General features: G+C 44.2%; 1 protein-coding gene and 1 long non-coding RNA gene across 5 annotated transcripts in view; one reads left to right on the forward strand and one right to left on the reverse strand.

The window, feature by feature from the left end:
- Positions 1-3,558: 3,558 nt before the first annotated feature.
- On the reverse strand, positions 3,559-8,630 carry LOC139059050 (uncharacterized). 2 transcript variants are annotated; one of them, XR_011513841.1, is made up of 3 exons: positions 8,250-8,630; positions 8,012-8,180; positions 3,559-5,836 (listed from the first exon to the last, which is right to left on the reverse strand). It is a non-coding gene; the product is annotated as an uncharacterized lncRNA (long non-coding RNA). The 2 variants fall into 2 exon arrangements; XR_011513840.1 differs by having other exon boundaries at positions 3,616-3,818.
- A 219-nt stretch (positions 8,631-8,849) lies between these two features.
- Positions 8,850-19,874, forward strand: part of LOC135907544 (gastrula zinc finger protein XlCGF57.1-like) — a 55,216-nt gene continuing 44,191 nt past the window's right edge. For 2 of the 3 annotated variants that reach the window (XM_070536874.1, XM_065439226.1), the window contains exons 1-3: positions 8,850-9,101; positions 11,928-12,038; positions 16,482-16,817. In XM_070536874.1, coding sequence (XP_070392975.1) covers positions 8,970-9,101; positions 11,928-12,038; positions 16,482-16,817 — 579 coding nt within the window. In that variant the 5' untranslated portion in view covers positions 8,850-8,969. Of the gene's footprint in view, positions 9,102-9,306; positions 9,627-11,927; positions 12,039-16,481; positions 16,818-19,874 lie in introns of those variants that run through there. The other variant, XM_070536876.1, reaches the window with a different exon arrangement.

Raw genomic sequence — 19,874 nt, forward strand, 5'->3', positions numbered from 1 at the left:
TGGTTTTGCAAAAATCCATTTCTTTTCACCAACCAGAGGTGCAAAATAGTTATACTACATAGACTGCATAGCAAATAATGTACAGGGATATTATGCTTCGTGGTTAACAAAATTCTCTAATACAACACTTTTGTTTGACAATGTCATAATTGTAGTTACTTAATGTCTCACGAAGCAAGGACAACAGCTCAACATGTTCGAAGAGCAGTGACACCTAGTGCATGTTACCATCGATTCAGACATCAAAAAGAGCTGCTTAAGTGTCTGGTATCAGCAGGTCGCTCTTCGCAAGCCGAGCCAACAGTAGGCACCACGCTTACACCATCGCTCAAACGGATCTTCTTTTTGGACCAAAATGTCATCATGCAAATATCTTTGAACCTGCGATTGTGGTAGTGAAAATTTCTGCCACGAGTGAAAATTTCTGCTGGTTGATAAGCTCATCAGAGTCTTTCCGCAGTGCTGATGTGGAAGTGGCCCGTTCAGAAGCTTTTGTTGTTGAATGCATACTTCGGTTCCTTGGTGATGAAATTACCCTTCCTTTCTCTAAATCCAAGGGCGAGATCTCGCATTCTGAATGTTTGCTTGCGCTCTCATTATTCGCCTTCACTGTGCTTTCGTCAGCGGTCATCTGCTTGGTGAAGCGGGAGCGCCAATTGAACACTGCCTACTCACTGATGTAGGAGGTGAAGCAAACATTCAGAAAGTTAGAAGCTGGCGCAATTTCATCCCAGGTTGTTAATCCAGTTTGACATTGAAGCATCCTGGTAGTATTAAAGTACTTTAGAATGAGGTTCCAGAAGCATTGCCAAGTTTGCCACTTGGTGAAATTTGTAGTTTCGAACAATTTAGGCTCTTGGCGAGATTAGCAGTGAACACAGAGGTTTTTACATGGCGATTGGTGTTGTCCAAATGCATGAAGAGGTCACAGTATAAGTACTTAAGCTAGTGTCGGGTAACCATAAGCACCCGCAGGGGCCCTGTGACAGTGTCTCCTTTAACTTCAGATATGCTTCACTGCATGATGATAAATATGCTTCGCCGCATAACACGACTCTGCTGCAGCAAAGGTGACTTAAACCGACAACAGCCGAGAAGGTGCAAATAGCACTGCGCTGCCTGGTTCTTGCTGTTGGCCTTATTTTTCTTCTTTTCACAGTGTCCTTACTGTAAGTGCACTCCAGAGTTACAATGCCGGAATATGCATGTGTGCACAAGCTTTCTTTCAAGAGTAACTCACGATCATAAGTTACGTCATCATGGTTTCGTACTATGTTACGGCATCATAAGCGAGACATAATAAAGGGGGCCTCAAAGGCTGCGGGAGAGACTAATCTTTTGTGCGAGATTTTGCTATCCTTGCTGCACGCAGTGCAATATTATGACTCTCATGTCTATGGTGGCATTGTCGATTATGAATGTTTCCTTACTGCGTTAAAAAAATGTGTAGTGCATCTTTCAGATAATAATGGCATTATAGCTTCAGAGTTGTTCCAAGTTTTGGGGACTTGTTCACTAAAAGTACATTATTAGAAAAGCTTTAGAATGTCTAGGTCATAATTGCATTTGAAGAACTGTAAGTCTTCCTACACATAGCAATTAGTAGCTTACTGTGCGATGTTGAAGGTGGTTTTTATTCATAGGCCCTACGCAGAGAGCAGCAACACAATGTCTGGCATGTGTCAAGGGTTCGTAACAGTGTTTGCATTTCCAGTGCTCGTAACTTATTCAAGTTTTAATGCATAAATTTGCTTTATGAATTATTTGTAGACAGAAGGTGCTTGAATATTGGTTGCATGAAATGCTCCAATGCACACTGTATACGTATAGGGTGTCTTTTATTACCTTACAGATTTTCTTGTTTTCAAGTTATGAGCGTGGAAAATGTGGCATTCTTGCAGAGGAATTCCTCTAATGCACTCTCATTTCTTAAAAATCTTGAAAGTTGCACCTAATTCAAGATATTCATCATTGAATTTCACTGGTAAATCGAGGCAATATTGGAACTGAGTGTGCTGGGAGTGCAGAAAAGAAGGTCCCGCTATCTCATCAGATGGGAACATCTTGGCCAGTCATTGTAGCTGCTGATACGACACACTTTGCCTGGCAAGCATGTGCGTCAGTGTGCCATATCAGGCTATCATTTAAGCTTTGTCCCACACTTCTTGACAGGGCACTGCCGCCTGATGTGGAGGAGGATGCACCAAGTTTTGATTGTACTCAATTGAGCGCGGTAATGAATATCTCAAAATAAGTGCAATTTTCGAGATTTAGAAAAAGAAAGGGTGTGCGTTCACATGCGACTGCCTCCAAATATGCCATTTAGAAGGCTGCCGCCAAGTTACTAATAAAAAAGTGACTGAATTTTTCAAAATTAATTTTCTGAAACTCGCATTATTAGCAGCATAGTGTGTCCACCTCACCTAGAAACTCCTTTGCAAAAACGCCGGGCTCTCCGTGCTCAAAACTTTTTGCTAAATATCTGCATGGTTAAAAAAAAAGTAGATATGCACAATTGTTTATGCATGAAAGTCGTACACTATCACTTTTCAAGATTTTTGCCCTTCTATGCAACACCAGAAAAATTGGAAATAGAAGCTTCAGGTGACCTATCTGATTTGTTGCAAGTTGCATGGCCATATTATTTTAATTTTTCGCTATTACCTTTTACTGTGATGTCGCCACTGCAGCAGCTCGATCTCGATGGGTGTGGCTTTTCATTCCAGGTCACAAAGCTGCACCCAGGTAGAGGCAGATTCCAAAAATGCTTGTGTGCTTAAGTATAGCTGCACATTACAGAATCCGAGGCCCTCAACAATCATCCGTAGCCCTCTTGTAGCCCACGAGTTCCTTATATTTTATTGGGATTGAAGAGCAACGTTTGTGCTATATCCCTCTATTTCAGACAAAATAATGTGCATGCAAAATTATATCTTCATTACTTTACACCATAGTACCAATATCTGTCGTGCGTTGATTTTTGATGTCTTTGCATTTGCTATAGCAAGGATTTTTAAACATCAGCCACAAAAGAAAAAAATAAATGGTCAAAGAACGAAGAAATGGTGTGTAGCAGCTCCCTTCTTTTTTTAATTGGCGGCAAGTTTTGCACTCGTTGTGTACTTCAAAAGAAGTGTTACCTTCCTGCTTTGGAACTTCGTGGTTTTGTTCTGCCAGCTGCTTGACCAAAACAAGCAAAATGTACTTCGGATATTCCACAATTCTGTATGCATTTGGTACAATAAAATTTCTTTCAAGAATGGACAAATGCAGTGATGGTAGTATTGAAAACTGCAACATGCCGATTTTAGTTTCACGCTTCATTAATTTTCTCAGAGCCCCAAAGAAAGCATGCGAGGTTTGAAAATATATCATGCGACGAAGTGCTGGCCTGCCATGACATTAGTGCACTCGGTCTAGAGAACTGATTGATGCTGCACATACATTGAACATGGTGGCCATGACCATCCCTCATGAATTGGCATTCCCTACCTAAACCACCTTACCAACACAGCCTGTTAACAGCAAGAAAGCTGACGAGGATTCCAAGAATTTCTATGCACTATTAGTATCGCCCTACTGAAATTACTCCATTTGTTTGCTGACAATTGTCTTGACAAAAGTGGAAGCCGAATCGGTTGTGTTCGATCAGTTTTATTTACATACAACCTATTATAATGTGGAGCTTTCTTCGCCTCTTCAACTGTTCCACAGCTGCTGCTGCCATCTTGCATGCCACATCGAGGAGGGGGGGGGGGGGGGGGGGGCCAATGTACATTGCAGGTGCATGGGAGGATTTTCCAAGGAACTCTGGCAAGCTGTAATCAAATTGCGGGCAAAGTTTAAAAAGTCTTAAATACAAAAAGGGTGAAGAGTATTGTAACCTTGTACATGTTGATCACACCACATGTTTCAGCTGCAGCTGTAAGTGCCTTGTCTCAACCAAGCTACAGTTCTTGCAATGTTCCACTTTGTGATACTCAGTATGAATTGATAAGACTAGCTGCTATTCTAGTGGTTGTGCAGGCCACAAGGGAACAGTGCCTGGCCTTTGTGCTCGTATGTGTAAATTTCTCTCTTTCGGTCTCGCCCAAGCCACACCAAAATGTTATCCACAAGTGTCGTGCCAAAAAGGCCTGGCAACATCTCATATTAAGCCGTTTGACCCATTTTATTGCACTGATGCACATGGTGCAACCAAATGTAGGAAATGACATCGCCTAGGTGATTAGTAAATTACCCTTCTAAAATACCACAAGAGCAACTTTGCTGTGGCAAGAGCCTTAGCAAAAACATGAGACACAAAAATGAAGGAAAAGAGACCCCTTCAAGTTCCCGCACCAACTCACCGTGACAAGCAAAGATTTTGACAGTGTCTGCTTGAGCTTAGTTATTTGGAGATACATGCAGTTGAATGCTTTTACGAGCATTGAGATGCCCCACTATGCTAGCTTGCCTTTTATGGCTATAGAAAGTTGTATACTGCCACAAGTCTGCCTATTCCGATTAGAATCTATATTGAAGCTGCTTTGAGAAACAGGTGGTATTCTATTTCAGCGCTAATGATAGATTGAGAGTAGTGTGCCTGGAAGGAATAGACAAAAGCATTGCAGAAGCTGCAGTACTTTGTGCTTGCTGAATGATCACACGAGAAGGTAAAGATGCCATCAGAAAGCATCTTTCGTATGGAGTCTCTTTAAAAGAAAAACACTACAACTAGACATGGTGACAGTTGTGGGCAAACTAAAAATATAATGATAGTTCAAGGTGTGGTATGGCATGTTTATGCTATTTCTGAAAAAATAAACACAGCAAGTGTGTCCATGCCAACAATTGACACAGGATGTGCAGATGCAAAACTGCAATACAGCACCACGCCGTCAAAACGACAGTATGCAAGTGGTGGTCCAGCATCAAAACTTCAATGTCCCTACACTGCAACACTGGGAGGCCATGCTGCGTGACAGAAGCCTGGGTGGCCAGCAGGCACTGCTCTGTCGGGCACAGGACGTGGCAGCAACTATTTCTCCTAAGGATTCAATAAACGGATTTCTCTACCTCACCTGCCATGCGATGCGCCATGTGAGGGAATGACAGTGCCACTACTCTCACAGGATATGGATGGTGCACAACACCACCTTGAGCACCGGAGCACACGTCTGCCTGTGAGCTCTGTGTACTACAAACACAAGTGGTGCATGCAAGGTAACATTTAACACATCACTGCCAAATGCCATCAACGAACACTAGCAGCAAAGAAAGCTGCTTACATAATTTTCACAGTGTGTCGGAACTGCATATTTTTTTACATCCTGTCTGCATGCCGCATTGTTCATCACTGCTAAAAAGTGCATAGTTGCATGGTACTTTTTTTCGATTTTGTGCACTTTCTTTTGTCTTGAAAAAATAAAGCAGATGTCTCTCAATGAGCCGTAAGTACTAAAGTTGCTCAAAAGGGTAGTTTACTGAATTGATTGCATCTGAGTACTGCAGGCCTAGTTTCTTTCGGTCTTTCTCTTTTAAAGCCTCGGCACAAGTTAGCTGAAACACCGTGTATACTGGACAGCTTGCCTGGCTGCCCGCACCGAGGCGGAGTATCTTAGGTTTTTGTGGTGCACTTGTCGCCGTCTCGTGGCACCGGTCGTCCATCCTTGTCGCGCACACGCCAGCGTCGTCTGGTGTTCCAATTGGCTGCAGCAAAGCGGACAGCTCTGGCGGGCAGGAAAAAAAGTGGTCCGCGAGCGATCGGGCTTGCTGCCTCGTTTAGCGCCTGCTTTTATCCGCCTGGCCAAGAGCTTTGCCCGGTTTAGCCGCTCCGTCTTCAGTGTGAACGTGCCTTTAGAGTAAAAAATCAACAGCTTACGCTTCCACATTTTTTGCTTGGTAGCTACATTCAATTTGCTTGCTCGTCTTTTAGATGTCTAGGCTCCTCACATTTTAACGTGGCTGAATAGTGCACAAATCAGAAACGAGAGTTTCTGTGGCCTAGCCTTCTCACACTTGCAAGGATACCATCCAAAATTGACCTATTTTTCTTATGGGGTGCCCACTGATTATGAGGATGCTGACATCGAAGGATCTCGAGTGGTTCTCTAGCATTTTGGTGACAAACGGAATACAGTAAATGCCGAGCTACAACTGACTTGATATCTGTCAGCACCAATGAACGCAGTAGTTAGTATTCTCACTAAATTGAGAATCCAGCCCAACAGCAGATGGACACCAGTGGTTTGAATACCCCGTGTTGGCAAATTTAACTGGCTGAAATCAAGCATTTAAAAGACACACTCTTAGTTCCATCCCTTCAATCTGTGAGCATAATGAAGATCAAAGGTCAGGTTATGTGGCTGCAGCACCTTCTGTTCATGCAGCATACCTTGTGTGCAAGCCACATCTATTTACAACAGAAACCGCTTTCCACCCGTGAGCTAATGTTTGGAGTTAAAATATGGTAGAATTTTTTATCCAGCCAACGCGTGCACGCTGAAATCTAAGTGGTACAGCCAATATGTGCCTGTTTAATCACTGCAATGCATTGAGACACTTCCGACAACGCACGGCTGTACCAGAAAAGGTTTTAATTTTTTTCACTAATGCCATCTACTTATGAACTTTTATGAATGTACCTGCAGCTTTCGCAGGCTTTCGAGTAGCTCGAGCGTAAAGTGGCCTGTGTGTTATTGCTATTCAGCCGGAGTGCAATAGGAGCCAGTCAAATGAGAAACATGAAGTCAATGTGCACACACAGACTACATGTGCCCTTGCATGACTTCGTGCCACAGGTAGCCAACAGCTTCCAATTCACAGTTCTTGTAATATGCTTGTGGCAGCCATCTACAGTGATCTATTTGATTTAACGGGGATGTGTATGTTGGCTGAAAAAGAGAAAATATGCTAAGAAATATATTAACACCGATGGATGCAATATATCCTTTCCGGTAGAGTTTTGCACAGAAAAGTTAGCAGATTCCATGCATATGTGAAAATCGGTTATAAGTGAAGCCTTTGTAATGTTCAGTAAAATGCAACCACTCGTTCACTTCTATAACTCTGCACACAATGCATGTCCTGGTCTCGTTTAGTTCATTTTTGTCCATACTCGGTTGCTTTCGATGCTGACTTTCCGACTTCTCTGTGGCTGACTTCTTAAATTTCCTGTTGTATACTTAATTTCTTGCCTCTTGTTCTACGTGTCTACCCAGTGGTACATGTTGAGCTGCACTTAACAGGTAATCCAAGTTGCCATTTAGACACATGCCAAGCAGCACATATCCAGTGCCATACACAGTGACCAATATTGGCAGGACTGCAGCAGCCACCACTCACTGAGCAAGGAAGAGGCAAAGAGGGTTTCGTTTTAAGAACCGCTCATTAAAGTTATTCAATCAATCAATCAAAAATATGTAGCAGCTTGCATATGTAGGAATGCGATTTATTCGCGATGCTAATAATTTGATCACCTGTTTTGGTAGCTGTGGGCACGAGAAATTGAGACACCTAACCGCACCAAAATTCAGCTATTATGAAAACGCGGAATTTCGATCAAAAGAGTCCATTTGCCGCTGTGGTGGTTTGAAGGACGGCGACAGAATAAACCAAACATTGTAGAAAGGGAAGTTAACAATCTGCGCAACCGCTCTATCGCGTGTTTGACAAAGAAATTGACGAAAAAATGTGCTTAACGTGATTCAGAAACATGTCTACACAAGAACGTTCACTGGTAGAAATTACACTTCACCGCTACAGAGTAGCGAAGTTGCCCTGAATAGTGGGACCAATATTTTCCGACCGCCCAACAAAGGGTGAAGTGCGCACAGTATGTACGGCAACACTTGCTTTGTTCACCGCAGTAATGCCACCCTGTAATGGAGACAACTACGACAAACGGTCCGCATTTCTTCAGCAGCGAGCAGCGAGAAAAAGTGAAACATTTTTTTACCGAGTCAGAAATAAGCCAAGCGTGTTCCTGACGGTATGCAACGGCATGCCGCTGGAAAAAAGGGGTCCATACCTCGGGGTTCAAATTCCGCAGACATGGCATGCGCTTCAGCGTAGCCGTCAATTTGCGGTTGAACAAGCGACGTTTTTGCATTTTCTGTTCCGCATCAGCATCTTCTAGCCAGCGAGAGAGCACCTTGAAAACCAGCACGACGGGCGCCGTCTCGCTGAACAATCAAGGCCTAAAATTTAAAAGAAAACACAACTATTAGCGCTTATTGTTTCAAATTTTGTGATTTCAGTAGACTTACCTTGATGTTGCTGCATATTTCTTGTAGATCCATGTTGCTTTTACGGTCATTTCCGCCAACATAAAGAACGGCGAAATCGACACGCTCGAAGCGCATCGTGGAGACAGCCCACACCAGCCACACTGAATTGTAGCCAGCAAAACTGAATGTGCAGTCTTTAATAGACTCAATTAGGCGCAGGCGCGACCTATTAAAGAATTTAACCTGACTCGCCGACAATGACGCCGCGCAAGGACGGCATGACTGAACACGATCCAGCGAGGCGTAACAAGACCACGCGAACGAACCTACGTGAGCCGGCAGAAACCACAGGGATTTAGCAGCAGCACCTAGCAGCGTCTTTCCCTAGGCGTACAAGTACCTATCTGGGGGCAGGGAGTACGGCACCCGGTATGTAACGAACCTCTTTTCGAGTTTTTGTTTGCGTATGAATGATTATTATTTGTGGTGGAATTGAACGAATCATAATCATAATTTTGTTGTTTCGCCGAGATGCCCTGAAAATAAATTACTCAATGCTGTTAATGACAAATTATTTCTATCAACAATTGACATGTCAATTCCAGCAGACACTAGCGCCACAACATGACACATGGTGTAGGCATTGCGCCGCGCGCTTTTCAGTAGGTGATCTGAGCCGCGCTGGCTGGGAGACTGGCACCTGAACATCTCAGCGAACACGTAGAGATTTTAATATCCCTTCTTAGATCACCGCGAGCTATGGCAGCCAGCGTTGTTTGCGTTGCCATACTTGAAAATGGCCAAAGGAAAACGTTGACGCTGCAGTCAGGTCTTCAAGATGAGTTGATCGCACAGCTGTCATCAATTACAAGCATCACTGACAGCACGTTGGTAAGTACCTTGGTGTCTGCACTTTAATACTGCTGTGTCGCACAGGCACTTTCGATCGCGATCGATCCCATTCGGGTTCGAGAAATTTGCACTCTACTCGATCGCGGTCGAAAGAAGCTCTTGTAACCCAACGAGGGTTTACACGCTCTTTGTTATTCGCAACATTCACGGCCTATAGGGGGCGCCACCTTAAATCCAACATGGCTGTCCGAGAGATTAAGAACTAGAGCAGTCGGTGCAGTGCTGCGGTCGTCTTGCTCAGTGGCATGTTGTTTCGCGTCGTCATGCTGAAATGCCTCTTCAATTTACACGCCCGCTGTCGTTAGCTTGCGTAATGGCTCATATTACGCGAGCAGAACCCGGGATTCGAAGCCAGCTTCGCTGATCATCTTGTTTGTTGCGGCATAAAAGCGTGCACGTCGACGTCTGTGACTGTTGAAGGCCTTTGCATAAAAACTTCGCGACTTCGAAGCAAGCCACATGAGCTGTGGTTTCAGTTTTACCGCGACGGTGTTATTAAGAGAAGTGACCGTGCTTTTTATTTGCTATTCTATTAATTTGACCTCTTTGAGTGGGTACCATGAACTTTTATACGGTGTGGTGCTCTCTGCAAGTTGTTACTTAGACCGCTTGAATAAGCCGCCGTGTCGAGAAAAAAAAAAACCTTCCTGGTGTCGCGCGACCGAAGTCATTTACATCGACGGCGTGAAAAGCAGCCCTAAAGCAGCGTTTTGCGTGCGAAAATTTTTTGTCTAGTTATCCCTGCCTGTGTTCACAAAGCTGTATGTTGAACGCCAGAAGTAAACAAAAAACCATATCTGACTGCTTTCGCGAGCTAATACGATAACCGTTCACCCTTGCAATTTGGTTATTGCGTTTTATGCGTGCTGTGCAAGCTACAGTCTTACGGTAGTTTTACAGCCTGCGTGAGTCCTACCGCGTTTTGCCTATAGACAGATCAAGCGATACATTGCCGACATTGACTGGTCCGCGCTAATGCTCGCTTCATTCTTCCAGTTATCTTTATAAAATAATATACACGCAGATCAGCTGAGGGTTCGCTACGCAAACACTGCACAGTAGTTTAACGCTTGTTGGACTAGGATTTGTTACTTTACGAGTGCAGTCATGCGCACCTGTGCACACGTTGCAACCGCGCATCGAAGTGGCAGACGAGGTACGAATTCCAGGTCTCTCTACGCCTGCGTCACTTTGCTTCGATGCACAAATGAGAAACTCGTCTCTCTGTTCGAAAATGGTGGAATGTCAAGCCGGCGTTGCACAGCACGAATGTATGAACGAGAACAAGAAATTTTGAAGCAGGTACAAGGCTTCAGGGAGAATGCTTGCGCTCCAACGTAGCCGCAAGGGCATGAGTGGCAAGAACGCAAGCATCAATCATCCTACAACACATATGAGTTAAAATTGCGCGTTATTTCTTTTTCTGCACATAATATAGTGCTATGCCTGCATCTTTATGGACGTGCGGCTATTCGTGATTTCAAGTGCTCGGAATTGTCACTCATCTGTCGTATTCCAAAAAAAAAGTCCTCCGGCATGAAGTGCGCACTGCAAACCTTCATCGCTTCTGTGAAACCTTTGCCGATCCGCAGCTTAATAATCAATTTCTTCTTCATGGACGCAGCCAGTGGGAATGAGTGAAGGCTCACATCACCAACCGCATAGCTACCGCTCGACACCCATTGCGGCACGCAGCAAATACGGTTACTTCTATGTTTGCTCATTCTGAGCATGTTAAGTGTCCTTCAGGATCCCACGGGAGCTTTGAACGCGTTAAAACATCAACAAAAGGGAAGGAAAAGCGTAGACAACACCAATATGCTACACGAACGGGCGGCAGCCAGCGGCGAGTATAATCTTTCGATTATTTCCGGCCGCCGCCGCATGACGGCGCCACCGTACGTGAAAGTTGCAAATAGTTTCGGATTGGATCGCCTAGTAAAGGCTACACGGCACGATAATTCTTACAACTCTTCCCGGCCTTATGAGGGCCTGCTCAAAAATATGAAGGCACTTGCCGACGACGAAATGATTTGTCAGTGCTGACGCTACGCAGTTCTGGACCGTGCCTGAGGCACGGGCGAGAAACACAGCTCGAGAAAGCGAAGCTTCTGCGAAACACAGATAACGAATATCCAACAGATATTAAGCTTCGAGTTTATGAGTGAAACATCAGTGCATTCTACCGCAGATTTTGAGGCTCCTGCCTCGAAACTGCTGTTATACACAATTCTTGCTGCATGGATAAGACTTCATTATTGTTTAGCCTCGAGTCGGAACATGCGCCCCTCATGAATAATTGCTAAGTTAATTAGTGAAACTTTGTTCATTAACTAACGCCGCACAGCGATTTCGCGTATAAATAGTATCCTTATTTCCAAGTAATCGAGCGGATGTGATAGACTTCTGCTGTCAATTATTTTTAATAAGTCTATTTCCACTAATAAAAAACAGCTTCGTGTCTGTACAGCGCATTTTTTTAAATGCAAAATTAATCTCTCTCGTAAGAAGTAGGAAAGGTGTGTGTGCACTACTGTGCTGCAACTTAAATGTGAAGTATTCATTAGCCATTTTTATTGCATACACATCCAATATTGCGTAGTGAGGAATTGATCAAGGCCACGTGCTTGCCAGCACCCCTGTACATTAGTTTTTATATGTCCGTTCTGGAGTAGCTGCCAGCCAGCTGAGGTATTTAGAGGTGAAATGTTTTTTTCTTTGAATAATGTTTATTCAGTCAGTCACTGTGTACTATCGGGAACTTATTTGTTATTTTTCCACTTACAAATGAAATGTGTGGTTTAGCTTCAGATATACGATGACGAGCTAGAAGACTTTGTGGACCTTGAGCCGGGCACGCCTGTTCATAACAAGGCAAAAATCAAGCTCGCAAGGAAGTTGGTTCGAAAAGCAGATGTGAGTGTTTTGTTTCAAACATTATCAGTGCTTTAGACAGTCACATTGCCATTTTTATTACATACGGTTGAGTGCAAAAGATTTAAGGACCAGTGTAGCCCCTAAATTTCTTTCTTCTTCTTCTGGCCTAGGCCTAAAGGCTGAAGTCAAGTATACTGCCCACATACACCTGCTTGACCAGTGCCATGCTTTTATGCAATGTCATGTTTCACGGCTGAGCTAAAAGAAATTATTATTATTGTTATTTTTTTGCATGAGCCATGGTCTCTAGACTTTTGCACTCGACTGCACGTTTACAGAAATGAGTGCTGTGAGCATGGGAATGGTGTATGTATACATGGAGACAAACAATTTTCCAGAAAGATTGTGATGCAAATACCATATTTACTCTATCCTATTGTACACTTTTCATTTTCAGAAAAAGTTATCGAAGTGTGATATGTATGTTAGAATTGATTACAAAGCCAAAATTGTAATAGTTGGTGCCCAAATGCCCTTTGTAGAAACACACATTGCAAAATCAAAGGGTGAGCTTTGCCACGCAGCTAGTGCCGAAGTCTCCTGAGAGCAACTGAAGCTTGTCGTCCTTGGACACAACCTAGCTACAACGTCACTATTTTAAATAACTATTTCTCTCTCTTGCCATGAAAATTGAAATGCAAGTTACCAGCAGATGTTTTATCATCATTTATTTTTCCTTAAGGACCCCTGTCGGCATATTGCACAAGGTGGGGGGGAGGTTACAGAAGATAATAGAAACAAAGATATGGGAACAATTTTTTACAAAACTCAGCCTGTGGATTCGTATGAGAAAGAAAAAAGGCCCCTAGGCACACTGAAGAAAATACAAAAGCAAATCAGCAGAACAGTCACAATGTGAGGTGGCAATCGCAAAAGAATGAAGGCACAGTACGGTCATTATAAGGTGAGGGTTTGAGGTGATAAATGAGCAGCTGCTTGAAGATAATGGGGTTACGGTCATTGACAACTCTATGTGGTAAATGGTTCTATTCTGCAATGGCGCTAAGCAAAAGTGATTTATTAAAGGAAAATGTGGAACCATGCAAGCGCTGGATGCTGCAAGAGTTAAAAAGGCGACAAGATGTACGGGTTGGTGGGATAAGAAGCCTTCCATGCAGTTCAGGCAAGTTATAATAAAGTCGCTGGAAATGGCACAGTTTTGCAATTTTCCGTATTAGGGCAAACGTAAGCGCAAGGGGACAAGGTCTGGCCGCATGACAGTGCCGTAACGGGATGAGCCGAGATGAGCAGAAGGGCAAATGTGAATGGTCTAAAGCCCCTCAATCTCTCAAAGTAGCGCCGTTCACTTCCATCCTCCTCCGCTCGGCGCGGCCTCGACGGTGGCGCCGCCGGTGGTGGGCCTGCCGTAGCAGACGACGGCTAGCACGCTACGGGAGGAAATCCACGGAAAAGTTCGTTCGAGTCCTGCGGAGCAGTTTTTTCAATCTGGATCTTGCTTTGTCAGTCAGTAACTGGCCTTAAGAATGTCGTGTCGGATTTGCGGAAGAAATAGAGAAAAGCACCATTATTCAAGGCGTATTTAAGGCGTAAAGCGCGCGCACGTTGAAAGTTCGTGTTGCTGAAACACGACACAAGCACGCGGTGTGCTCAGACACGCGAGTTATTACCAGAGTTTCAGGTTTTGACAGCGTGAAAGTATGTGCACGTGGTTTCGTAGGTTAATTTACGTACCTGCAGGATGCTTTTGTTCGGCCGGGGCGTGAGAGATTCCGACTGTCTGTGGTCAGCAATGCCTGGCAGCAGGGCCGTTTCTGTTCCGCGCCTTTTACAGATGTACGTAGCTCATGCACAGGTTGTGGTGGCCATGAGCAACGTTTTCACACATAGGCGGTATAGATAATTTGAACGACGTACCAGCATATGAAATCGTTATTTATTTATTACAGTGCAAATGGTTAGAATTTGATAGAAAAAAGAAGGAACTTAATGGGACAACTGGAAAGAGGTTCAGAAAATAATTATCCCCCTCCCCTCATTGGCACCAGCAACACTTTTGTTGAAGTGCTAATTTTATCTCTGTATACTACGTGCGTCTGTATTCTTTTGCGTTGTAAGTTTTCACAAGGAAGCAGTGTTGCGTTTACTGGAACAGTCAAGGCACACAAGACAGAAAAAATATGATTCTTGGGTTTTACATCCCAACACCACGATATCATAAGGCACGCCATAATGGGGGCTCCGGATTAATTTTTTTCCAGCTGGGGTTCTTTAACGTGCCCCCAATGCACTGGACACGGGCCCGTTTTGACACGGGCGTCAAAAGAAGAGGTTGGAGAAGCCGTGGCACTTACTTCAGAAAGCCGCGCGTTCTTTGCCACTTGCTCGAAGTCAGCCCGCCCGATCTTGTGAATCCACACTTTTCTTCGTTTTGCGTTGCGCCCGGCGGATGGTAAAGCAAAAAGCTTTTTGCCGTCACTGGGTCTGTTGTGGCAACGGTAGGCGCAGCAGCACGGCATCGCAATTGGGCACTCGGCCCTAACACATTGTATAAAACTACCACGCTCTTCAAACCGCCTTCCGTACTTTCGTCGCGCAGGCCCAAGAATGGGGGTCGCAGCGCGCTGGAAAGAAAAGATATACAAAAGCGCGGCACCTGCTCCGCGCCGGAAAGAAAAAAATAAACAAAAGCGCGGGGCATGCTTTCACGTGACACAGATTGACCAATGGGGGAGCGGAGGGGCTGGGGCGACAGGAGGAGTGGAGGAGGAAGCGCCTGGGTGAGCGGGGTGGCGGAAAGATCTAAGAATGGCGCTACTTTTGGAAAATTGAGGGGCGTTAGAATGGTCTGCACGGTGCAGCCATCTGGTGGCATGGAGCTCAACCATACGCAGTAGCACCAACGAAGCGTTTTCTTCTTTGCTGCTGGTGCGTATTTCTCGCAGGAGTGTAATCATCAACACGTTGTTTTTATAAATGTTTAAAATGTTTTACACTTGGTTAGAGCAATATTAGCACTTTGTTTGGCTGGTTAAGCGCTGCGCCAACAAGTGTCTGGACCGTGCAGACCGATCAGGCCGCTCACCTACGTCTATGCGCCAAAGTTCCTTCATCAGCTTGAGTTTATGCCTCCAATCGTTTGCCGAAATGACCAGCTTGCCTGTGGTTAACGGAATACCAAACACGTTCGGAGCTACGACAGAATGCTCGCAACGCACGCTGCTTCGATAGCTCTCGCTTAGGGTCGACAGCCAAGCGGCTAGCAGAGAGGTTTCGCGCGGGCGGGGGTGGGCTCCAAACAACCGGAAGTAGACGATGTGACGTCGCATCGTGACGCAGGACCAGTGAAGGCGGAGCTTAGCCGCGCTCGCTCGGCGCACGAGTTGAGAAGGAGAAGCATGGCTGGGGAGGAGGGTAACTTCTAATCGCTTGTAGTTCCATTAATACGTAACGCTTCACTTAAATTGTGGTGCGAATGTTCTACTTAAGTTGTACCCTACGCGTCTACAAAATTTGCCCGAACCGTTTCAGGGGCCCTTTAACTAAAGAGCATAGAGTTGCGAAACATGTCGGCCCCTATGCATTTTACTCTCGTGTCAAGCTCCAATATGTCTGTCTGCTGTGTCATGGCTCCTCTATGAATGCAAAGATGTAATTTGTAGTGAAAGTTTCTTTCATTGATATAAATGCATTTGAGGTCAAATAAGGCATGCACATTAATGTGTGAGGTCACCTGGTCTGACATAGGGTGTCTCTCCTTGTTCAGTTTCCTTCTCTACTCTTTTGGGCAGTTTTAAAATGCTTCAGATCATTTACGGGACATCATGCTTGTTTTCATTAATGTTAGACATATTCATCTGCTCCGTAGTCTCTCTAGACATTCTTTTTTTATTATTAATATTGGTTGCCGATCCGGTTGAAAACTTGTGGCCACCGTGTTACATAAATCAAGTTAAGTGTAGGGAGAATGTTATACCCTCCACAAATGCAAGTTAAGAGAAAGTAAACTACTGTGTTATACCAGTAGATAAATTGTGATGGGTGAGTTCAGATCCATGTACTAGTGTGATATGTAAGTAGTGTAGAAGCTGAGACAAACACATTATTGTTAATTTAGTTGTTTTTTCTTCCTTCTAATGATAGACATTGGTGCCACGATATATTTGGGCCCACACACACAAACACTGTTCAACTCCAACACGCATGCCAAAAAACTAACGCAGTTGTTCAAAAAACTACCTGTAGCATGAATGGAGTGAAATTGCACAACATTCTTGTATGCGGTTTAGCAATGCTTCAGTGTGAGTGGTACTATTGTGCTCTGTATGAGCTACAATGTGAAAGCGCGTGACAAGGCAGTTGTGCATTAGGTGTTGTATGGTGTAGTACCAGGGGAGAGATCCACATTTGGGTGAATTCATGGACATCCTGACATAGTCCTTCTGTGTGGTTGGTGACTTCTAGGAAGGGGAAAATGAAGAGTCTGCTCAAGTCAACGGTGGCTCCCCTGAGAAGGAAAATGAAGTAGAAGTGGGCGAGGACGGCACAGAGAAGAACATCCACGCAGTAACAGACGTCATCAAGGCTGCCAAAGCCGAACAGCGTCTGCAGCAGCTGAAGCATCGAAAGCAGGGGTCGCCTCCGGATGACACCATTGAGAAGGACCTGGACTGCCCTGTCTGCGGCAAGCAATTCACCAAAAACTACTACTTGCAGCGGCACCTCCAAATGACCGCCTGCTCGAGCGAGCCCCCGCCCTCTCAACTCTGCGAATTGTGCGGAAAGGTCTACTCCCGCAAGGTGAGTAGGGCGTGGCACAGCTGAGTGCATGCACTGTTGTCTTGGCCACTGGAGAAATGTTCCACTGGTCAATGCAGGTTTCCTAAGAGGGGGTTGTGACATTGTGGGAGTGTCAGGATGTGGATACTTTGGCTCGTCTTCGATTAACAAGTGACAAGTGTTCTGGAACATGGGTCCTGTTAGGTGTAAATACAGCTTTCTTAAAGTCATGTCTTAGTGGCAAGTCTGTATTCTCTCGTGGTACACTTTGCAATAATGTTTGCTCACATATGACGTAGAAATTGATGAACACGAAACATTTCACTGCAACTGAGTGCACGGTGATCGCAGGACTTATCTTTTTTCCAGACTTGGCAACCTGTCAGTGATGCTGCACGTACAACATAACTCTAGAGCTGGTGCTTGTGTTTCCATAATAAACGCTTACACACAATTATGTAGCAAAGAAGCCACTGTACTGACCGTCGTAAGCTCGGAGAGGGAGCCATTGAGACGGATCACCCGTCATATCTCTGGGGCGTCCTGGCACCCCAAAAAACAAGCCAATCCAAAGCCCTTTACATCCTAGCATTCCCATGCATGCACAGCACCGAAGTGGTACTTTTAGGTAGTTTTTGTAAAGAACACGAAAAAGCGTAGCCTAAAGGCATAGCATTACAAGTTGCTTTGAGGAGTTCCTTTTATGTTGATGCATGTTGATGCTTGTTAGACGCGATGAACGAAGCTTGATTGCAGGTGTGCTTTACATCAGACCAGCTGCGGTGCCTCACTGGCCGTGGTGTTCTGCTGCCATTGCCAGGTTGTGGGTGTGGTCCCTCGCTGCAGCAATGGCATTTTGACGGGGGCAGGATACAAAAGAATGTGTGCTCAATTTAGGTGAACGTTTAAGAGCCTCGGGTGGTCAAAATTCTTGTACTCCTATCAGTGAGACAATTCGCCGACTGAGCTCGTGAGTAGCAATAACATTCTCTTTTTAGGTAAAGGGAGAGCCACTGCTAGACCAAAATTTGTTTTGACTATACTGAAATCGGTTGAGTATTCAACCTGATGCTTATTTAAAACATTTGAAAGTATTTTGTTGAATTTATTTTCCGCCATGTTAATGTCCTGCGAAATTTATTGCAAGCATTTTTGATTTTGTTTTAAGTGCTTTTAGATCCTGCTCTTGCTCTATGTTCTTAAATTGCGTAGTATGCCCGCTTGCATAGTCTTTGTACTGCTGTTTATTTTATGTTGTTAAATTAATGTGGAGTCCTTTCACTATGGCATCTCTAGTAGGCTCAGTGTTGTTTTGGGGAGTAAAACATCACGGGTCACTCAGTGCCTTTCAATTGCTTTTGATTTCCGGTGTCGCACTTCTCAAGTGCATTGACAGGGTAGTCAACCAGCACATTGTGTCATAACAAGTGGCTGTCAGTATAGTTACATTACTTATTTAATATGCATTGCAGGATTCTGGAAGGGACAATAAGTAAAACAAAGCTGTCAAATCAAGTGCAAGCATAAAAATGCTACTTGTGGTAGTACGAAAACAAAAACATAAATATTTCTGCAATAGTAATTCTACAGGTTAAACGAACTTTACGATATAAAAAAGCACATTTTGACGTAATAGTTTTGTGGAAACCCACAAGGGGGAGAGAAGTAATTAATTAAGGGAAAATAAGACATCCACCCAGTCGTAGCTCTTCCTATGAAGGAAACCCATACGGGTTCCTCGAAAGAAAAGCCCCACAGTTTAAGAAAAATTCGTCCTGGTCCAGGACTCGAACGTAGGATCACTGCCTTTCTGGAGTGTATTTTCCTTCAACTGCGAGGCTTTTCTTTTTAAGAACCCGTATGTGTTTCCTTCGTAGCAATTGCTACGACTGGGTGGATCTCTCATTTTCTCTTAAGGAAGCACAGTGTTCACAGCAAACAAAATACATTATACAATGTAAAACAAGGGGAAGGCGGGAGATGGAAATTCAAGACGATGAGCAAACAAGGTGAAAGCAGGAGCCAATATTTCGACAAGTAGACATATGCTTTTCTCGCCGCAGTATATATAGGTGGGGTTCTTCTAAAGGGGAGGGGGCGTAAGGTGGGTGCAAGCGTCAACGAGCGAAGGTGTGTCAACAGTGAGGGTGTAGGATTGAGAATAAGGAAGTGCTGTGCAGAAGGCCAGTGACACGGCCATCTGTCAATCACAAGTCAACGACCGTGTGTCAGCCGGCGTGTCAACGGCGTGCACAGCAGCTCTCTATTACCCTTTTCGCTGGTAGTCATGGGCTATCGTGTCTCTGAAAGAGATAATAGAAGCAGCAGCAGAAATCAGTGCTCGTGAAAAAAATATATATATATAATATACTGAAATGGAATAAATAAATAAAAGGAAAATAAAAACACTGAGCAACCAAACTGAGTGTTCTTGCCTATAGCTTGAAGTTTAGCATAGCGAATAGACTCTAAAGCTCCCTTTGAAATATTTATGCTATTGGTTCCAATGTCTTGAACTTAAGGGTAAGGTATGATTCTCTGCATTTTCTTTCTCGTTCAGAGCAGAAATTTGACTGTAAGATGTAGAGTTTAAGTTCATCAAGGTAATGACCTGGTTGGCAGAGATGCTTGGTGATGGCTTGGGGAAGGTCTTTAGCTGTGTCCGCAATATCTGTGTTTAATCTAACGTTCATTGATTTTCCCGTTTCGCCAATATATTGTTTCTTACAGAAGGAACATTTAAGCATATAAATCACATCTGAACTTGTACAAGTGAAGCTAGATTTGACTTCGTGTGTGTAACTATTTGACGTGCTTTTAATTTTTATGTCACTTTGAAGGTGCCTGCAGGTTTTGAACCTGGGGCGACAACATGGTTTTATTACAGGGAAAGATGTTGACTGGCATTTGCATGCACTAACATGTCTTTAAAGTTCCTGTTGTGGCAATAGGTAACCCTTGGTACATCCTGAAACGCTTTCCTCTGACGTTCGTTACTAGGTCATATTGGGTAGTATTATTGTAGGATGTTGTTTATGTTTGGGAGTGCATTAGAATATTTTGTTATAAAGGCTCACG

This window comes from Dermacentor albipictus, chromosome 4 (assembly GCF_038994185.2).
Source record: "Dermacentor albipictus isolate Rhodes 1998 colony chromosome 4, USDA_Dalb.pri_finalv2, whole genome shotgun sequence".
Classification (NCBI taxonomy): domain Eukaryota; kingdom Metazoa; phylum Arthropoda; class Arachnida; order Ixodida; family Ixodidae; genus Dermacentor; species Dermacentor albipictus.